Below are 22,907 nucleotides of genomic sequence, written 5' to 3' on the forward strand. Positions count from 1 at the left end.
GTATATATATATGTGTGTGTGTGTGTATAATATATGTGTGTGTGTGTGTATATATATATGTTGTGTGTGTGTATATATGTGTGATGTGTGTATATATGTGTGTGTGTGTGTATATATATATGTGTATGTGTAAATGTGTATATATATGTGTATGTGTAAGATGTGTGTATAATATGTGTGATGTGTAAATGTGTGTATATATGTTATATATGTGTGTGTATATGTGTAGATATATGTGTGTATATGTGTATATTATATGAGTGTATTGTATATATATGTGTGTATATGTGTATAATATGTGTATATATAGTGTGTGTATATGTGTGTATATGTGTATATATATGTGTGTATATGTGTATGTATATGTGTGTGTATATGGTGTATATGTGTGTATAGTGTAGTATATGTTGGATATGTGTGTATATGTGTGTATATGTGTGTATATATGTGTGTATATGTGTGTATATATATAGTGTGTGTATATATGTGTGTATATGTGTGTATATATATATATGTGTGTATATATATATATGGTGTGTATATATATATATGTGTGTTGTGTGTATCTATATATATGTGTGTGTATATATAGTGTGTGTGTATCTATATGTGTGTGATCATATATGGTGTGGTATATATATATGTGTGTATATATATATGTGTGTATATATATATACACACATATATGTGTATATATATATACACACATATATGTGTATATATATACACACATATATATATGTGTGTATATATATATATATATATATTAATATATATAATGTGTGTATATATATATGTGTGTATATATATATACGCACACTTGTAAAAGGCATTCCATTCATTAAATGAACACATGAATTTTTATCCATCCATTTTCTTCACTGCTTATCCTCACGAGGGTCGCAGAGAGTGCTGGAGCCTATCCCAGCTGTCAATGGGCAGGAATCGGGATACACCCTGAAGGGGTTGCCAGCCAATCACAGGGCACATTGAGACAAACAGCCGCACTCACAATCGCACGTAGAAGCAATTTAGAGTGTCCAATTAATGTTGCATGTTTTTGGAATGTGGGAGGAAACGGGAGTGCCCGGAGGAAACGCACACAGGCATAGGGAGAACGTGCAAACTCCACACAGGCGGGTCTGGGATTGAACATGGGACCTCAGAACTGTGAGGCCAATACTTTACCAGCTGATCCATCGTGCCACCTGAACTTTTATTAACAAAAAAAAAATCAAAGCGTTGAAGGTCTCTTTTGAATGAATGAAAAAGCTGAAAAACTATCGATGTAGTAAACAAAAATGTTGTGAGCCATCATCCTTTTGGCCTTTCGTGGTGTGTAGCAGAGCCAGAGAGTGAATTTAAAAAGAGTGTAAAATGAGTTTACCCCTTTACAAGCGCAGGGGGGGCGGAGGAAGGAATAGGAGGGGTGATACAGTGTAACCGCCCTGCTAAAAATTTTCTATAGAACATTTCTCAAGAAATTCTAAAAAAAACATTCTATAGAAATGGTATGGAAAAATTCTTTAGAACTTTTTGAAATAAGTCTAATAGAAATATATTCAATAGAAATGCTATAGACCTTTAGGACACAAGTTCTAAAGAACTGAAACAACATTGCTTCAACATTGTATTTGTAAAGTGCATTAACATGAGAATCCCACATATAATCAACGCTGCCTTGGAACATAGAAACAACGTTGCCATGCTACATGGAAATTGAGCCATTAAAACATAGATTGAAAGCTTTATTATGCAGTGTGAGACCAGACTCTTTCAATCAAACTACAGACAATTACAAACAATTAGGTTATTCAGCCCACAATAATAAATGTTTAACATTTAGAAAAACTAACTTTTTTCTTAAATTTTGTTACAAACAAATTAAAATATAATGTTCCACTATGTGAACTTTAACTACATGTTTCTCAAATTTACTGTCCATCCTGGTTCCTCCCGTCCTGTTTGCTGCCACTGCATCTGTCAGGCGCATATTTCAGGCATGACGTGGCCACACTTTGTACATAACTCAGAGTCCCCTCATGGTTTCTCAAGACACATTCTCAGTTCAAAATTAAGAGACTTGGTTATTATTACTGTGTATTTTCTGGCAAACACTACAACACATTGTTCAGAAGTCTGCAAACAGCACACAAAATACTATCAATTGTATTAATAAATGCAATATCGTTTGAAAGTACAAAATCTTCACCTGATTCTCAACTGTATATTACTGGTAAAAAAGATTGCATTCTGTACAAAATATATAATATTCAATGACCTCTTCAGGGTCCGTTTGATATTTTCCTTGAGGGCTACCCATCCAACTTTCAACATTTGGAATTTCTGCAAATCAAAAAGAGGATGACAAAATTTGAATTAGTTTGTTGTTAAAATTAAACTCAACTTTTTCCAATCATACCAGTTCTGCAGAAGGGTCTTCCGTCACCTTCTGTTCAAGGGCAATAAAGTCGGCCAGATATTTTATCTGGACAATGTCGATGTCCTCTTCTTGTGCTGCCCTATGGTCTTGTTTACTGCCGGTGTCCCTTATCTCAGTAAGCAGCATCGGGCCTTTTTTTGGAACCCTGAACAACAGCATATGCACAATGCAAAAGCACATATATGACAAAAAGGTCTTAAGACGAGTTATTCGTAGACATTTTTGGCTTACTTGCTTCTTACATGGGCCAACTCTCTTTGGAGGAATGGTAGAGGCTCATGTTTGGTGGGGGATGGCTCGAGGTTCATGGTAGATGTCTTGGTTTTGAATGTCTTGGGGTTCTTCATGGTGATGGTGAACCTCCTGTTCCACTGCCTAAAACACAATGTCATAGTAACCAAATATTTTTTTTTTATTGTGCTCTTTGGGCCACATTTCTTCTTAAGTAGTTTAAACAGAAGATGTATTCACTTTGCTGGTCTTGCAGGGTAATTACAGAACTGGCACCACTTTCCGAATCCTCCACTTAATTAGGTTTTTGGAGCTGTTAAGAAAGCACTATTTCACTGAACAATGAAAATCCATCCATCCATCCATCCATCCATTCATTCATTCATTCACTGAGCAACTTATCCTCACGAGGGTTGCCAGCCAATCACAGGGCACACTGAGACAGAAAACAGTTGCACTTACGATGACACCTGGTGGCAATTCAGAGTCTCCAACTAATGCATGTTTATGGGCTCTGGGAGGAAACCGGAGTGCCTGGAGAAAACCCACGCAGGCATGAGGAGAACTTGCAAACTCCACACAGGCGGGGCCGGGATTGGAACCCCCTTCCTCGGAACTGTGAGACCAACCCTCTACAACTACACCGCCGTGCCGCCACGATGATAATAAATATTTGCAAAATAATTGTTTGAATATACATTTTACCTGGCTGATAGGACTTGTTCTCCTGAACCTCCACACACAGCGTTTGTAAATCAGGACTGTAGGAAGTCACTTTCATCTTTATGTAGGACTGTAAGATGCCATCTGTGAGGTGTGTTGGCATCTCGGAGAAAAAATCTAAATATATAGAATTTGATTTTAATATTTCAAGATCACAAAAATATTACAATTTACCACTACAATTAAACAGATGAACAAACACAAATTACTTTGTTCAGATTTTGTGCCGTGTTGGTATCGCTGGTCTTTCCGCACATACCGAGTGTCAAATCTGCCTGCTGACATGTCAAGTGCTGTCAAACATCTCTGAAAAAGGCAAATGGTGATCACTGAAATTGCACAAGGTTTGAAGAAAGAAGTTAAAAACTTTGACTTAATAAGAAGACAACATACATGTTTTTGAATCAAATAACATGCACTTCTATCATACACTTATAATTTATTTTCCCAAGGCACGCAGAGCCGCAACATAAGGATGAAAGCCGCATCCGCCTCTGGAGCTGCGGGTTGTTGCCCTCTGGTCTACAACGTTAGAATGTCTGCCCCAGAGTTCTGAGGACCTGGGTACAAATCCTGGCCCCGCCTGTTTAGAGTGTGCATGTTCTGCGCATGTCATGACTGCGTGGGTTTTCTCCGGGCAGTTTCCTTCCACATTCCAAAATCGTGTATTAATTGGAGACTTAAAAATTTCCCTTTGCTGTGATTGTGAGTGCAAATGGTAGTTTGTGTCTATGTGCTCTGCAATTGGCTGGCAACCAGTTCAACGTATACCCCACCTCCTGCCTGAAGATACAGTAAATGGGATAGACTCTGGCACTCTAGTGACACTTTGTGAGGATAAGGATCTGAGAAAATTCCTTGGATGGATGTAAAATGTTATTTTTTTGTGTGTGTTCTTTTTTTTTTTTTTGTTTCGTCTTTCACTCAGTGCTATCAATGGCTCTCCGACTGCTCAAAGTCCCCTCTCTGGCCACAGCAGTGCTTGCCTCTTCTGGAATCTACCTCTACAATAGACGACTTGATTTCAGTGACCTGAGTTTGATCCGCTTTGGACGAGCTGCTGCCACTGTAAGCGATTGCATTGTTTGAATATACGTGAGAATAATTGCAACTGCTCACTCAATAAAATTTAATTTTATCCATTTGTCATCAAATACTCATGTATGCTGTGATAACAACCAGAACTAGAGGTTGATGACATGTTTAAACTCAAACGGGCTAGGATATGGTTCATCTTATTGCTGTCACGATAATAAATTTCTAACTTAGATATTATACCTAGATAAAGAACTGTACTTCAATATCAATACTGAAACAATACCATCCCAGAAATATAAAACCAGTATAAGCAGTGGAATGAAAACAGGTTAATAAACAAAACAAAAAAATGTAAAACAAAATCCTTTTCTGTTTTTATTATTTCATAAAATGATAAACTTGAAAAAGTACAGTGCGTATGGAAAGTATTTATACCCCCTTAAATTTGTTTCTTTTTTTTTATATTGCAGCCATTTTGCCAAGGTTTATTTTGTTTGGTTTTGTTTCATGATTTCCTGTGTTCCATGTTTTTCATGTCTTCTGTGCTCAGTTGATTGTGTCCACCTGCTCTTGTTCACTCTCTTTCTTGTGTTGATCAGCTCCTTTTAGCCACTCACGTCTGGTCCAGATGTTCTTCGTTTTCTCATTTATCTATTTGTATTGAGTGTTCTGGTTTCTTTCAGTTCTTGTTGGTCAATTTCCTTTCTGTGCCATCATCTGTGTCACTGTCCTGTCATGGGTGTGACCTTCCTCAACAGAGCGCACACCTGCTCCAGTGAGCAGACGTGCCCACCTGCTTCTTCTTCACGCTTATTACTTTCTATATATTGCCACGCGTATGGTCTGGTCTGGTCCTTCGTCTGATTGTTGTACCTCGTCATGTTCCTGCAGTTCCAATTTCATTTATGATCCAGTGCGCAAGGCTCTCCATGCTCAACGTGTTCAACTCGCTCAACATGAATATTTACTGACATTTGGCCGCCAGTTGAAGGAGCATGACACCATGTTGTGGCAGGTAATTGCCTGGGTTAATTCCTTGCTTGAGTCTTCCCCCGTGGGGAATCGTCATGTCTCCATGAGTGTCACCTCACCGGTCTGCACTGCACATGCAGGTGAGTGATTACGGGGGACTTCATTACGCAGTTTGAGCTCCACTTTGAGCTACAAGCTGCTGCAGTTCCATCTAACAGAACCAAGATTGCTTTCTTCATTTCCCACCTGATGGGACGCGCCAAAATGTGGGCGACAGCAGAGTGAAGCCGCGACGCGGACACATGCCGGACGTGGACGTCTTTTGTGAAATCCATGGAGCAGGTCTTTCAATATGCGACCCTAGACCGTGAGACGTTCTTAATCACACTGTGGAAAGTCAAGCGAAGGGTCTCCAACTACACCATTGAGTTCCGTATTCTAGCATCCGAAAGTCAGTGGAACAACAGGACACTCCTAGATGCCTTCTTTCAAGTGCTGTTACCCACCTTAAAGGATCAGCTGATCCCGCTGAATTTTCAGACAGACCTGGACTCCTTCATCACTCTCGCTCTTAAAACCGATAAAAGGTCATGGATCGGCTGATGGCAGTTTTCCTGGCAAAATAACCCACCATGTTCAGATTCTCACGTTGACGTTCACAGACTCGGACTCGTCAAAGACATGAAAACTATCCATAACATAATCTTGGGTGGTTGGGGGTCCATGGCTGAAGACTGCACAACCTCAATTGTGACTGGTCATCTGGACAAATCAGCTCTTGAGGAGCAAAGTGTGTGCTAACTTGCCTCTAATCACAGAGTATGGGGGAATATGTCGCTCAGGAAAACCCTCAGACCTCGCTTGACTAGTCTGTAATGCCCTCCTGTAACCATGACCTGTAGGAAGTATTCTCTAAATGCAAGGCCAAATCACTTCCTCTGCACTGACGAGAGACTGATCAATTGACTTACTTCCCGGCTCCTCAACACCTCGTGGGAGACTTTTTTTTTTTTTTTTTTTTTTTTTTCTCTTTGAAGTCCAGAAAATCAAGACACGGAAGAATACGTAGAGCAGTCGCTGGCTGCCGGACATATCTGGCCTTCATTGTCACCGGCAGGGGCAGGCTTCTTTTTTGTGCAAACGAAGGATAACACCCTGCGGCCCTGTATAGACTATAAACAACAGACTGAACAGCATTACGGTTAAACAGACTTTGGGCTCCTGAAAGGGGCCAATGTTTCTTCCAAGTTAGACTTGAGGAATGCATACCATCTCGTCAGGATGCAAGACTGGGACGAGTGGAAAACAGCATTCAACACATCGACTAAATATTTGGTAATGTCTTTTGGACTCACAAATGCCCCTGTGGTGTTTCAGAGCTTTGTCAATAATGTTTTACACGATATTTTCAACATAAGTGTCTTTGTGTACCTAGATAATATTGTGATATTTGTACCTTGATGAAAAATCCCATGTCGTGCACGTTTGAGCACTACTACAGTGCTTGGTCTTTCATGACTTATACATCAAGGCAGAAAAGTGTAAGTTCCACCAGTCATCCGTATCATTCCTGGGCTTCGTCTGGACTGCGGGTAAGATCCATAGGGATCCCCGCAAGGTCGAGGCTGTTCTACAATGGCCCACTCTTACTACTCGCAAGAAAATGCAGAGCCCCATAGGGTTCGGCCACTTCTACCAAAAATTAATCCGGAGCTTTAATGCGTTCGCAGCCCTATTACAAAAACTAATCTCACCACACAGTGCCTTTGATTGGAACCCAGCGTGTCAGCCAGCCTTTTGGAAACCCAAGGCTAGCTTTACCTCCGCTCCAATTTTCACCTTGCTGGATCCTGATCGGCAGTTTGTTGCAGAGGTAAATGCGTCCGATTTGGTGATCGGGGCGGTCCCCTCCTAGAGGAATCCCAAGGACGGAAGATTGCACTCCCATGCGTTTTTGTCCAAAAAAAAACAAAAAACATCGGCATCCCTGTAAGAGAACCTGGGAGCAGGCTTGACGGATGCTGCTGTGCAAGGGGTGCTCCTATAAGGCCGCGGTGGACCGTATAGCATGTCAGCACCAGCCTACAGGTTGAGTCACCACATCTGGCTTTCAACAAAGGAATTTCCACTCCGAGTGGAGTCGTGGAAGCTCGCTCCCAGGTTTGTCAGTCTGTTCCCGATCACCAAAGTAGTCAACCTGGTTACTATTTGATTGAGACTTCTGAAGTCGATGCGGGTCCATGTCATTGTTGGCCCGCCTGCCATGACCCCCCATCCCCCAGATCGTGGGGATCTACGCCGCATGCTGTCCTTGTGGCGTCGGGGGAGGGGGGTGGGGTGGTGCAGTATCATGGTCGATTGGGAGCAGTATGGTCCTGAGGAGCAGTTGTGGATTGCTTCCCGGTTTATTGTTGGCCCCTCGCTCATCCTGAGGTCCCTGGGCTGTCCGGGACTGGTCACTGGGGGGTACTGTCATGGGCATGTCCTTCCTCGACCCAGTGGGCACCTGCTCCAGTGAGCAGGCATGCCCACCTGCTTCTTCTTCACTCTTACTACTATCGGTATATATTGCCACGCGTGTGGACTGGTCCTTTGCCAGATCATTGTACCTTAATGTCATACTCCCGAGTTCCATGTTCATGTCTTTGATCCTCTGTGTACCAAACCCTGCCTCGTTGACAAACTTGCCTCTTTCTTTGCCTTGTGATTCTGACACCGTTTTGTTTGGACTTCCTGCTTGTGTATCGACCCTGGATCGAATAAATGTGCTCCCTGAAGTGTACCTTGTCTCGTGAGTCGTACATCTTGGGTTCAGGCTTGAGTTCTGGTCATGACAGTTCCTGCAGTTTTCCCTGTCAGTGTCATTGCCATTGTCTCTGCATGACGTATCTTAGTCACCTGTTTTTTTTTTTTCCTTGTTTTATGTTTAGTTAAGCATTTGTTACTTTGGTTAGTTTACTTTTTTTCCACGTGCCTTCTTTGGCTTTTTGGACATGAAATATCATTTTTTGAGACTCCTGGACACCTTGCCTCATTGCATCCCTCTATTTTGGTCCTCCACATCTTTGCTTTGCCCTCCTTGCCTTTTCAAACCCTGTGACACATTTGCTAAAATCATTTGTTAATTTTATTCCACATTAATGTACGTGCAATACCCCATATTGACACAAAAAAGTATTTATTTTTTTCTTTTACAGATCTATTAATAAAGGGGAAAAATGTAACTGTCACACAGCCATAAGCAGTCACTCACATTTGAAAAATTTTCGGGTGTGGTCAGTCATGCTCACAGATATAAAGTTACAGGTGTGGTCCACCAGTCATGCCCAATGTCAGGTTTAAAAGGCTTGGCTCTCTATTAAAAGTAGGTGAACAGACAAGGCTTCAAGTTTTACTTGTTGCAAGGGGAGCGACAGGCCATCTCCCTGGTTCCAACCCACTCATGTCCCTTTGCAGCTTCTTTTTATTCACATCAATCACATGATGAGTGCGTGCGTGTGTGTGTGTGTGTGTGACTGATTGATCCCATCTGTCTGATTGATGACATCGGTTTTCAAGACAATGACCTCAAAGGTAGAAGCTAGATGGTGATGTTTAACCAACTACAGTATGTAAAAAATTAGAACATATGAATGATTTCTTTAACATTTCCCTCCTGTTTATCATTTTGGAAATACGAGTGGGGACATCAGAATGCTGTTGTCACGACCCATTGGAACGGAGGTAGGACCCAAATGCAGGAGGACACGGGAGACGCAGAGGTAATTCGGGAAAAACGTTTATTATTCCAAGGTCAGGGATCGGGCAGGCAGTCAGGTGCAGCAGCGGTAGTCAGGACGTCGGGCGTAGAGGGCAGGTCAGCGGGCAGGCTGGAGTCGGTACACGGGAGAACGATCAAAGCAGGGAGAGGGGTATCAAGGGATTCTGGCTTACGGGGTCGGTCGGAGAACAGTCGAAGGTCAGTACACACGGGTTGACGATCAGAGATACGGGAGTGCTGGAACAGGGCATGAACCTCAACGATCTGGCGCCGGACCAGTCGTCCCCACGGTCCTATATACACTGGGGCCAATCAGCCAGGATGAGACGCAGGTGTGTGCCTCCCAATTAGCGTGACCGCATGGGCACCCGCACAGCCCGAGCTGGAGCGCCAGGATCATGACAGCTGTTGCATTTTCAGAAAGTTCATCATTTACACATGAGCGTATAAAAGGCATCAAAAGTTTAATTTTGGCTGTAGCTGCATATAATCAGGGTCTAGTTGTTGTAGAAGGGCATAGTTCACAAAAACATTTGACCTTGCTCTAACCATCATAGATTCCAAACATGGGATTATACACTTCGTGAAAAGGCAGAACAAACCCAGAACAGTAATTACAGGTACAAGAAACTTCATCCTAACAAAATACCAAGGTCCAGAGGTGAACCAGGACCAATAATAATAATAATAATAATAATAAAAAAAATAAATAAACAGTGGGTGAACATCGTTGCTCATTTCTGAACCCATCAAGTGCAGGTACACAGCAGCCCAAGCAAGTCTAGTGTAGATGTTCTACTACTGGAGTTAGGAAACCTGTAGGAGAAAAGCAATGGTTGATGTTGAGATAAACACACAGCCTCACTGACAGAGGAAGCCGTGATTAGAGATGTAACCCTCTCTGTGGTCGGGACAGTCATGTAGACTTTGGCACCCCACGGCATGTAAGGGCAAGCGCAGAGCAAATTCGTCAGCTCTGCTGGCGGCAGTGCAGAGTCCTTGCCAATTTAAAGTCAAGCCATTGTCCTGCACTCCCATCACTTGTATTTTTCTAAAAAACTGTCTTTACATCTTCTATGGCTTGTGGTGCCAGTGGATTTCCAAAACAAGATTTTTGAAAACAGTTGAGCTCAACATCGCTGTGGACGTGGTCGTTGTTCTGGTTGGAAATGTAAAAGATTCGACTGAGCCCTTTGACACACTGAGGTTGGAGCTGTTTGTTTTCGGGGTCATACAGATGGGCGCTGTTGTGGAGGACTGCCTTCTGTGCGTTTTAGAACAGCTCTATGTTTTTCAGATTCCTTGTAGAACACTCAACACGTCTCAATCTCAAAAAACTGATTCATGATGGTGTGAGTGGTTTCCATGGAGCTACCCGAAAGCAGATCTGACTTGTTCCCGACAAGGAAGATTGGAACTCTTGAGGATCTCTGCTTTCAGTGTCTCATCATTCTGCTCTTTTTCTGAGTAGTCCACGATGTGTGTCGGCACTTTCTCCGGAGTGACGTCAGCAGGGATGGCGATTTCTTCAGCTTGAGATGCAACCTCTTGGGAAACTCCTCCTCAACCAAGGACATCATGGAGGGGAGTTTTTCCCACCATGGCAGGCAATAAGGTGGAGAAGGAAGTGTGAGCCGGACCATCAAACTACACTTGCAGTTGAAACAATCAGCTGCCCACACACTGACACACCTGTCAACATTGGCAGCCAACCACAGCTCATTCCCAACCAGTCCAAAGTCCTAACACTGTTCACGAACACTCTGGATGGTGGTGATGGCTGCCACTTTGTGGTCCCTAAAATTTTAAAAAACCCAAACCCTAACCCTTTGGTTGATCCATCCAGGGCACGACTGACAACTACACTTCAACATCCAGCCCTCATCCTCCAGCTGTTTTTCTTGCCGCTGTTTAGTTACCAGGGCCTCAATCTGAATGGTTTTCCAGTGCAGTCTCACACTCCAGGGTTCGCACGCGGCCCTAAAAGTCCCTAAAAACCCCTACATTTTCGAAGGTGCATTTCGGGGCCCCTAAAAGTCCTTAAAAATCCACGAAAACCGGTCAAGCCCCTAAAAAGGCCTTCAATTTAAAAAAATCAAAGGGCGGACCTCTACCGCCAAAATTCTCCCGAAAAAAATTCTTTTATTTAAAAAAAAAAACAAAAGCGATCCATCTGGCGTCCAAAATAGCCGGAAATTGTTAACGGAAGTCACCGTGTTCAAAACTATTCGCCATCTTGTCGTCGATATTCCATTGTTCGTTTCCGTGAGTAGGCATTTCACTTCGTCTTCGTTATGACGTAGCGTAGTTCTTTCATCAATCCAACTTGTATCATGGGGAAGTGCATTTTTCAAGATGCTTGGGTTGAAAGTAAGGAGTTTGGGAGCTGGGTTCCTCGAGATCCAAAAGATCGGCACATGTTTTACTGCTATCTGTGCAAGCAGAGTTACCAGTTTGGAAAGATGGGCGTCAAAGCGCTGTAGTCGCACCGGAAAAACAGGAGACACGCTGATTTGGCGAAGGCTCTCTCATCTTCCGTTGGTATGAATCTGTTTCTAAAATATCAAGATAGTGAAGGGTCAACCTTAGGCAATGGTATTGGCAGTGCATGTGGACCTACAGTTGTCCAGTCCTCGACTTCAACCAGCCAGAAGTCAGGCTTTATAAACGTAGTTCAATACATGAAGGCAGACTCGTTAAAGGCAGAGATCGTGTGGACTTTAAAAGTGATCTGCAGCCATTACAGTTACAAATCTTGTCAAAATAATTCAAAAGTGTTTGCAGTCATGTTTCCAGACAGTGACATTGCTAAAAAGTACCACTGTGGGGAAAGGAAGACTTCGTACCTGGCTACATTTGGCATCGCTGCCCACTTTTCATCTCTACTGAGGCAGAAAGTGAAGGCTGAATCAGAGTATGTCCTCTCTTTGAGTCTCAAAATCATGAGATGCAAGAGAAGCAGCTGGACATTCATGTGCGATTGTGGATTGATGACCGGGTCCGCACTTGCTACCTCACCTCTGAATTCTTGGGACATTCAGCAGCAACTGATCTTCAGGAGCGTCTGGACCCTATCGTGTGTGACTTCGGTCACAAAAAGATGCTCCAGCTCTCGATTGATGGCCCCAATATTAATTGGAAGCTGTACAAATCAATTCAAGAACAAATAGAAAAGATGACCACCCGCCGTATGCTGGAGACTGCAAGCTGCGGTCTACACATCCTCCATAATGCATTTCGAATCGGTTGCGAGGCAGCTGGATGGGGGGTGGAAGATTTTCTGTCCAGCCTCTACAACTTCTTTCGCGATGCACCTGCCAGGCGCTAGGACTTTAAACAAGTCACTGGATCCGACACTCTCCCTCTCATGTTCTGCAAGCACAGATGGCTTGAAAACAATAATGTGGCAGAGAGAGCCATCACCTTGATGCCACACGTGCGAGATTATTGCAAGGCAGCAAGGACGAAGAAGGTGACCTGTCCAACCAACAACTCCTTCACTGTTGTTCAGAAAGCAGCACAGGACCCCATCTTTGTTGCCAAGCTTCACTTCTTTCTAATGTGCGCCAGGCTGGTGAAACCATTCCTGAAATTGTATCAGACTGACAAGCCTATGCTTCCCCTTATCGCAAAGGACATGGGCACCCTCATCAAGACTCTGATGGAAAAGTTCATCAAGCCTGAAGTTCTTAAAGAAAAGGCCGCCTCCCTCACCAGCCTTGTCTAGATTAATGTGGGTGACAAGTCACACTGGGTGGATTTATAGAAATTAGGCATAGGCTTTGCTGCTGAGAGACTGCTTTTGAAATCTGTCATTGCAACCGACCGTGTAAAGCAGGAATTTAGAATGAGTTGCCAAACTTTCCTGGTAAACATGATAGAAAAGTTGCTGGAGAAGGCCCCCATCATATACAGTTTAGTCCGCCTACTAAACCGGATTGACCCTCGGCAGATTGCCATGAAAGATGAGAAGGAGAACAACAACAAAAAACTCCAAAAAACCTTAAACATCATGGTGGATCACAGAAGGGTGGAGGAAAGCAATTGTGACAGGATTCTGTACCAGTATTCCAGACTGAGTGAAAAGATCCAAGAAGATGAGGAGATTTAGGGTCGCTTTCTCTGACTTCATCTCTAAGGGCAGGCTGGACACGCTCTTCCACTCCACTCTGCATCAGCAGGAAAGCCATCAGTTCCAGGAGTTATGGGGCGTCATAAAGCAGCTGCTGCTCCTGTCCCATGGACAGGCATCTTTGGAAAGAGGCTTCTCCACAAACAAGGAGGTCACTGAGGACAACCTAAGCAAGGAGTCGCTGATTGCTCTGAGGCAAATAGTGGAGGTGATCCAGCAATATGGGAGGGCCTGACATGATGCCTATCACAAGGGAGCTGTTGGTCGCTGCGTCTTCTGCCAGAAGTATTTACGTCCAGCATCTAGAGGAGGAAAAGAAAAAGGATGTATCAAAACGGGCAGAGAAGAGGAAGCCAGCTAAGCCAGAGATAGACAGCCTCAAAGCCAAAAAAGCCAGACTAGAGACTGACATATCTACGCTTATTGAGAAGGCTGACATGCTGTGTGAGGAGGCAGAAGAAAAGAGTAATCAGAGGTTTATCACCGAGGCCAATGCTGTCAGAGGCAGAGCAAAGGACAAGAGAGCCACTTTGGCACCTCTGCAGCAACAAATAGAGGAGGCACTGGGTAGGCTCAAGGAGCTAGAGTAGGGGTGCTGTGACAGACATCAGTAGAAGACATTTGTGTATATAGTTGCAATTGTAGTCAGAATCTGTTTTTCTGTAGACTGTTATGTGAAGTAATTGACCTCTCCGTACAGGGCACTTAACCACGCCTCCTGAAGTGACGTCACGCCACATGCGCTAACGTCAGACAAACAATTAGCAAAAAGGGCGGCGCAGCAAGAAAAGAATAGAGCGAAACTGTCCGATTTACCGGCTGATTTCTCACTCGCATTCTTAGCTAACAGTGAAATATCGTTGAACAGCAGAGAGCAGGGCTTCAAGTATTTCAGCGAGGGGTATTTCAATGGTATTTACATGCATATCGGTGGAGAAACCATTGATTTTAGCGCAAGATCTTTCCGGAGTCAGAGGAAGACCGAGAAGCCACGTAATATAATATATTATAACCCAAAGACGAATTCGTCATTGACAGTTTTCTATTTTCCTGTTACCTAACACACTTGTGTGCAGAATCTGTATGTGTATCTGTATAGCCGTTTGTGAACCGCCGTATGAAGGAAAAGACGGCAAGGCTTGATTTACGAGTTGTTTCTCTCATTTTCTTTGTGTAACGTCACGTGCTCCCCTCAATAATTATTCTTGAATTAGTGCCGAACCTACGTAAGTCCCGACCGAGTACAACAATCACTACTTTAGTGTCCTCAAACATTCTTCCTTCAGTCTTGGTGTCTCGGTGCCCGTTGAAGGCTTTTAGGACTGCTAGCCCAGTTTAGCTTAGCTCATTAGCCGCGAACAAAGGACACGTTTGTGCAGTCAGATCATCGCAAAATATCGCTCAACACAGATCAAGTGTGTCAATCATTCACACTTACCTATGTTATGCAAGCGAAGAACTGCTAATTCATTTATATGAGACATGTATTGAAAATCAAATATAGGGCATACCTTCGTGCAAACAAAGTCCGGTTTAGCTTAGCTAATTAGCTGCGAACAAAGGGACACGTTTGTGCAGTCAGATCATCGCAAAATATCGCTCAACACAGATCAAGTCTCTCAATCATTCACACTTAGCTATGTTATGCAAGCGAAGAACTGCTAATTCATTTATATGAGACATGTATTGAAAATCAAATATAGGGCTTACCTTTGTGCAAACAAATCTGTTCTGGTTGATGGATTCAGTTGATCATGCGGTCTTCCACAAAGTTTGATCCATCGAAGACATTTTTCGTACTCGGTCTTCTGTTCTGGTTGGTTTTTAGATGGATTCAGTTGATGATGCGGTCTTCCACAAAGTTTGATCCATCGATGACATTTTTCGCACTGGGTCTTCGGTTTTGGAACGGGTACGAATTGAACTCCTCCAACTAGCCTTTCAGGATACCTGTCGTCACTATTATAAAGTTCGTGACTACACCTCTTAACCATATCTATTGTTAAAGAACACAAATACGCGATAAAACGCTAACAAAAGCTATACTGGACCATGCAACATTGTCTGAGGGAACTGCGGGTCAAAAAAGGGGCGTGGTTTATGCAGATCTCTGGCTTCTGATTGGTCAGCGACGCGGATGACGCAATTTCTACGGAGGGGTCAATTATGTGAAGACATTGACAATGGTCATATCGATGAGAACTATCACAAGGGGCGACAGGTGATCACTGTCACAGGTACTGAGGTACTGGAACCTTTGATGAGCCAAGAACAGCCGATGGCACCATTGGGTGAGTCTTATTTCTTTACGATGGCCCTAAATTTTTCATTTCGGCCCTAAATTTTTTCCGTTTTTGCCCTACATTTTTCTTGTCAGCCCCTAAGAATGCCCCTAAAAAGCCCTTACATTTTTTTGGTCAGCCTTAGTATGAACCCTGCCACATCTTCCTGAGCAGTCACCTCCTGCTTCAGGGTCTTTATGTGGCGAAGCACAAGGTTGTCGTTAGGATGCTTTGGTCATCTGGACTCATGCTCCAAGTGATTGACCTCCAAGGGTTTGGCCTCAAGGGTTCTGGTGTCGTCCTTAGATACCAGCAGTGAGTCTGAGTTTTTTTTTTCCTTTCACACGCTGGACTTGGTGCTGAAAGATCTGCTCTTGAACTTGCCACATGGAACGCTTCATCTTCATCACCATGCAAGTCAGGTTGCGGACCCTCTCCAGGTCTTGGCGGAAGTGCATGAATCGCTGCAGTCGTCTCAGGAACACCTCGTGTTCACACCTGGCCAGGGTGTCCTCTTCGTCCTTCTTAGGCCTGACCAACAGCTGGTTGAAGTTTGCTTTGCGCTTCAGCTTCCAGTAGTGTTAGAGAGTCAACTGTCTCGGATGCCCTCTTGAGGTGACGGCCCACTTCCTCGGCGTCCACAAACTTGCATTTCTTGCAATTTCATCTTGCGGACATTGACACGCTTTTCCTGAGGGTCACATTGACAAGACACAAAGACGACTGCAACAACGAGGGGGACGACGAGGTGAAAGGGATGAGGCTGAGGACGGCCGTGTCCTCTTCATTGTCCTCTTTAACCCTTCCTCTCAATTTGCCCTTTTTGCTCCCGACGCTTTCCTCATTTTCAACTTCAGTGGTGGAGTCCCGCTCTACAGTGTCATTGCCCTTAAGGCCCGAGCTCTTGGGCCAGTAGTACTTGAACTTGACTTTGTTGTTTTGGGTGATGATGGTCATCTCCAGGCCAGAGTGGAGGCCGCTAATCACGTGGAAGGCAATGCGGAGGTTTTTGGCAGAGCACTGGATGCAGGCTCCCATCTTTTATTTACACAGGCAGCAGTTGAGCACCCACCTGTTGCTGGGAATGTGCGACATGTTGGTGACGGGCTCCATCTTCTCTGGGTTCCCATTGCTCACCTCTGCTATCCACAAGGCACAGCTGACATGGACCTACTTGGTTCCACTGCGGGCAGGCTTGATAGCATTGCCCTTCTTAGGGCACAAGTGGCACTTTGGCAGGATACCTAAGGTGCATATCCGACACAACTAGCTGCTCTTGGAGTTTTTGTATGCTGTAACATACCTGGTGGACGCACTTGTTGCAGAACACCTACTCGTTGTTGTCCTCTCTGTTGGGGAACTGGCATGTCGCACACCACATTCTCGTTGTACTCTATGCTAAGGCCCTAGTGTGTCTCGGTAGTGTGTGTCATGTTGTTATGACAACTGCCCTCAAACTCCTCCAAAGAGCACTCCATGGCGAATTCATCCAGTAGTGGAAGGGCCAACCTTGCAAACTCCTCGTTGATGACCTGCAGCCAGGTGATGTCTTCCTCGTTGAGGTCGTAGTGACACACGCCCTCCGCCAAAGTCCTGATGTTCACTGAGGGCCAGGGTGACCGACCTGTGGATCAACTTCTTGGGCCTGACGAATTTGACTTCATTGCTTTTGTCGGTTAGTGCCAGGGCCACTGCCTCCGGGATGTATTGCGGGCTAACGGGCACCTGGACACCCTTTTTCCCGCTTCTGCTTCCTTGGATCGGCCAGGACGTAGTAATCCTCTGCCTTGAGGTGGTACGAGTCGTGCACCTTCATGGTGGTGATCAAGTCCGTCCTGAAGACCTCAGATGGTTTCTGTCTGCATCCTCTCCTGGCCTGGCATGAATTCTGGGTCCAGCAGGTGGAATTTCTGGCATTTCCGGACTCGTCGCTGCTGCAGACTTCTTTTCATGGCGAGGCGTCTGAGGAGTTCCAGTTTCACCACACTTGTTTATCTGTCTTTGGTTGTGTACGGAGTGACACCATCTTCACATACGAGTACCAGGCTTGCTGTGGGACAGGTGTATCCGCGTGGGACGTTCCGCCATCTTTATCACCGTGGGTTGGTCACCAGATCTGGTCAGGACTAATGGACACCAACAGCACCTGTGCAGAAGGCACAGGAGGCTGTAGATCATTTGCTTCTTTTAACGGTTTTATTTTGCAGCATCTTCTTCTTCTTTTCCTTTCGGCTTGTCCCGTTAGGGGTCGCCACAGCGTGTCATCTTTTGCCATCTTAGCTTATCTCCTGCATCTTCCTCTCTAACCCCAACTGCCCTCATGTCTTCCCTCACCACATCCATAAACCTTCTCTTTGGTCTTCCTCTCGCTCTTTTGCCTGGGAGCTCCATCCTCAGCATCCTTCTACCAATATACTCACTCTCTCGCCTCTGAACATGTCCAAACCATCGAAGTCTGCTCTCTCGAATCTTGTCTCCAAAACATCCAGCTTTGGCTGTCCCTCTAATGAGCTCATTTCTAATCCTATCCAACCTGGTCACTCCGAGCGAGAACCTCAACATCTTCATTTCTGCCACCTCCAGTTCAGATTCCTGTTGTTTCTTCAGTGCCACCGTCTCTAATCCGTACATCATGGCCGGCCTCACCACTGTTTTGTAAACTTTGCCCTTCATCCTAGCAGACACTCTTCTGTCACATAACACACCAGACACCTTTCGCCAGCTGTTCCAACCTGCTTGGACCCGTTTCTTCACTTCCTGACCACACTCTCCATTGCTCTGTATTGTTGACCCCAAGTATTTGAAGTCGTCCACCCTTGCTATCTCTTCTCCCTGTAGCCTCACTCTTCCCCCTCTACTTTTCTGATTCACGCACATATATTCTGTTTTACTTCGGCTAATCTTCATTCCTCTCCTTTCCAGTGCATGTCTCCATCTTTCCAATTGTTCCTCTGCATGCTCCCTGCTTTCACAGCATATGACAATATCATCTGCGAACATCATGGTCCAAGGGGATTCCAGTCTAACCTCATCTGTCAGCCTATCCATTACCACTGCAAACAGGAAGGGGCTCAGAGCTGATCCCTGATGCAGTCCCACCTCCACCTTAAATTCCTCTGTCACACCTAAGGCACACCTCACCATTGTTCTGCTGCCCTCATACATGTCCTGTACTATTCTTAAAATATTTCTCCGCCACACCAGACTTCCTCATGCAATACCACAGTTCATCTCTTGGTACTGTGTCATAGGCTTTGTCTAGGTCTACAAAGATACAATGTAGCGCCTTCTGACCTTCTCTGTACTTTTCCACAAGTATTCTCGAGGCAAATAATGCATCTGTGGTACTCTTTCTAGGCATGAAACCATACTGTTGCTCGCAGATACTTACTTCTGTCCTGAGTCTAGCCTCCACTACTCTTTCCCATAACTTCATTGTGTGGCTCATCAACTTTATTCCTCTATAGTTCCCTCAGCTCTGAACATCCCCTTTGTTCTTAAAAATGGGAACTAGAACACTTTTCCTCCATTCTTCAGGCATCTTTTCGCCCGCTAGTATTCTGTTGAATAAGTTGGTCAAAAACTCCACAGCCATCTCTCCAAATTGCTTCCATACCTCTACCGGTATGTCATCAGGACCAACTGCCTTCCCATTTTTCATCCTTTGTAATGCCTTTCTGACTTCCCCCTTAGTAATCATTTCCACTTCCTGGTCCTTCACTCTTGCCTCTTCAACTCTTCCTTCTCTCTCATTTTCTTCATTCATCAACTTCTCAAAGTATTCTTTCCATCTATTTAGCACACTACCGGCACCAGTCAACACATTTCCATCTCTATCCTTAATCACCCTAACCTTCTGCACATCCTTCCCATCTCTATCCCTCTGTCTGGCCAACCTTTAGAGATCCTTTTCTCCTTCTTTTGTGTCCAACCTGGTGTACATGTCTTCATATGCCTCTTGTTTAGCCTTTGCCACCTCTACCTTTGCCCTACGTCGCATCTCGATGTACTCCTTTCGCCTCTCCTCAGTCCTCTCAGTATCCCACTTCTTCTTCGCTAATCTCTTTCCTTGTATGACTCCCTGTATTTTGGGGTTCCACCACCAAGTCTCCTTCTCCCCTTTCCTACCAGATGACACACCAAGTACTCTCCTGCCTGTCTCTCTGATCACCTTGGCTGTCGTCGTCCAGTCTTCCGGGAGCTGTCCATCGAGAGCCTGTCTCACCTCTTTCCGGAAGGCCGCACAACATTCTTCCTTTCTCAGCTTCCACCACATGGTTCTCTGCTCTACCTTTGTCTTCTTAATCTTCCTGCCCACCACCAGAATCATCCCACATACTACCATCCTATGCTGTCGAGCTACACTCTCCCCTACCACTACTTTACAGTCAGTAACCTCCTTCAGATTATATCGTCTGTACAAAATATAATCTACCTGCGTGGTTCTACCGCCGCTCTTGTAGGTCACTATATGTTCCTCCCTCTTTTGGAAATAAGTGTTCACTACAGCCATCTCCATCCTTTTTGCAAAGTCCACCACCATCTTCCCTTCAAAGTTCCTTTCCTGGATGCCGTACTTACCCATCACTTCTTCATCGCCCCTGTTTCCTTTACCAATATGTCCATTACAATCTGCACCAATCACAACTCTCTCGCTGTCTGGGATGATCAGAACTATTTCATCTAGTTCCTTCCAGAATTTCTCTTTCAACTCAAGGTCACATCCTACCTGTGGTGCATAGCCGCTAACCACATTATACATAACACCCTCAATTTCAAATTTTAGTCTCATCACTCGATCTGATACTCTTTTCACCTCCAAGACATTCTTAGCCAGCTCTTCCTTTAAAATAACCCCTACTCCATTTCTCTTCCCATCTACTCCGTGGTAGAATAATTTAAACCCTGCTCCCAAACTTCTAGCCTTACTACCTTTCCACCTGCTCTCTTGGATGCACAGAATATCAACCTTTCTCCTAATCATCATGTCAACCAACTCCTGAGCTTTTCCTGTCATAGTCCCAACATTCAAAGTCCCTACTCTCAGTTGTAGGCTCTGTGCATTCCTCTTTTTCTTCTGACGCTGGATCCGGTTTCCTCCTCTTCTTTGTCTTCGACCCACAGTAGCTGAATTTCCACCGACGCCCTGCAGGTTAGCAGTGCCGAGGGCGGGCGTTGTTAACCCGGGCCACGACCGATCCGGTATGGGATTCTTTAGATGAACGCTCATATTTGTTTGGCACAGTTTTTACGCAGGATGCCCTTCCTGACACAACCCTCTGCATTTATCCGGGCTTGGGACCGGCCTACAGATTGCACTGGTTTGTGCCCCCATAGGGCTGCATTATTTTGCAGCATCTCTTTGATTGAATCATCTTAAGTATTTTCTTCTTCTGACTGCTTCACTGGCTGCTCTATCATGGGCAGCCTAAATGTTCTCCCAGATACAATTTCAAATGGGAACAATCCTTTATCTGTTGGTTCTTTTCATATACAGTTCAACTAAATGTAAACATTCTCTTCAAGTTCTCCCTGTATGTTCCATAGTTTTCCTTAATCGAGACTTTACTGTCCCATTGCTTTGTTCCACTAATCCGGCACAATGATTTTTTAGTTACTTCTAGATTTGCAGCTACTTTACTGATTTTTTTATTATTATTATTATTTTTTTCCCCATTAACAAAATGTGGCCCGTTGTTGCTGTACAATGTTTAAGGGATGCCCTGAGAAGGAATAATATATTTACACAAGAACTTTGCCACAGTAACTGCATCAGCATTTGTACATGGGAACATCTCCACCCATTTAGATAGGAGCAGATCAATACTTAACATTTGTAATGCTGGACTTTGTTTAACTCTATTAGATTAAAGTGTAAAAACTGGAAAGGATGACTAGCTTGGGGAAACTGCCTTCTCTTAGGTCTGCAGTTCCCTTGAGTATTGTGTTTTCAGAAATTAAAACATGATCTACAGATTTCTTCTAGATACTTCTTTCCTGCTAGTATTCTATTGAATAAGTTGTTCAAAAACTCCACAGCCACCTCTCCTAATTGCTTCCATACCGCCACTGGTATGTCATCAGGACCAACTGTCTTTCCATTTTTCATTCGGTTCAGTGCCTTTCTAACTTCCCCCTTACTCATCATTGCCACTCCCTGGTCATTCATGCTTGCCTCTTCGACCTTCTCTTCCATTCTCTTCATTCGTTAACTTCTCAAAGTACTCTTTCCATCTACTTAGCTCACAACTGGCACCAGTCAACATATTGCCATCGCTATCCTTAATCGCCTTTACTTGCTGCACATCCTTCCCATCTCTATTCTCTGTTTGGCCAACCTGTAAAGATCCTTTCCTCCCTCTTTCGTATCCGTGGTGTACATGTCGTCATATGCCTCTTGTTTAGCCTTCGCCACCTCTATTTTTGCCCTACATCTTATCTCAATGTATTCCTTCTGCCTCTCCTCATTTCTCTCCATGTCCCACTTTGCTAATCTCTTTCCTTGGATGACTTCCTGTATTTTGGGGTTCCACCACCAAGTCTCCTTATCCCCTTTCTTACTACAAGGCACTCCAAGTGCTCTCCTTCCTGCCTCTCTGAGTACCTTGACAGTAGTATTCCAGTCTTCCGGGAGCTCTTCTTGTCCATCTAGAGCCTGTCTCACCTCTTTCCAAAAGGCCACACAACATTCTTCCTTCCTCAACTTCCACCCCCTGATTGTCTGCTCTACCTTTGGCTTCTTAACCTTCCTACCCGCTACCAGAGTCATCCTACACATAACCATCCTATGCTGTCGAATCTGGCGAATCTTTTGCCTCTGCCCTGCTCGGGGTGTAGATTTTCTGACAGATGACAAAGTTATGTTGGGCATTTTTCCTGTGTAATGGGCATCCGCCAAGTTGGCAGCTGAAAAGCTGCACTTATACCACTGACATCCTTTGTTTTTCGGAAGATAATCCCAAAGGTTTATGAATTTTCCATAGCATGAACCAATGCCGAAAAAGGGTGGGTTTGATGCGGAACCAGGATGCAATTGTCTCTGATGTGAAGAGTTATTTGCTCAACTTCCGGTATAGCTTCCAACGAAACTTTCATTATGCTATAGCCAGGAATCAAATACGAATTCTTGTAATATACATAAAAGTCTATAACTACAGAATCGTATGCTCGGATAAACAGCCAATTTACATGTTTGCCAGTTTTTTTTCGCCATTTTAAAACTTTACTCGCCAGACTCATTATGTGTTTGCATATGGCGAATAGGCAAATGGATAGCGAGGGCCCTGCTCAGTACGGTTAACTTGTATTGATTGTTTCGGAGCAGCC

The 22,907-nt window shown here is 44.3% G+C and overlaps 1 protein-coding gene across 10 annotated transcripts in view; it reads left to right on the forward strand.

The window, feature by feature from the left end:
- adck1 (aarF domain containing kinase 1) overlaps nt 1-22,907 on the forward strand; it is a 163,662-nt gene that overhangs the window by 4,037 nt on the left and 136,718 nt on the right. For 8 of the 10 annotated variants that reach the window (XR_009798617.1, XR_009798618.1, XR_009798613.1 and 5 more), the window contains exon 2: nt 4,326-4,465. The exons of 1 other annotated variant lie outside the window; for it this stretch is intronic. Coding sequence is in view for 4 of the 9 variants with exons in the window: in XM_061844906.1 (XP_061700890.1) it covers nt 4,334-4,465 (132 nt within the window). In the remaining 5 variants the exon portion in view is untranslated. Of the gene's footprint in view, nt 1-4,325; nt 4,466-22,907 lie in introns of those variants that run through there. One more of the 10 variants, XR_009798621.1, reaches the window with a different exon arrangement.

The sequence above is a fragment of the Syngnathoides biaculeatus genome, chromosome 15 (assembly GCF_019802595.1).
Source record: "Syngnathoides biaculeatus isolate LvHL_M chromosome 15, ASM1980259v1, whole genome shotgun sequence".
NCBI classification, from domain to species: Eukaryota; Metazoa; Chordata; class Actinopteri; order Syngnathiformes; family Syngnathidae; genus Syngnathoides; species Syngnathoides biaculeatus.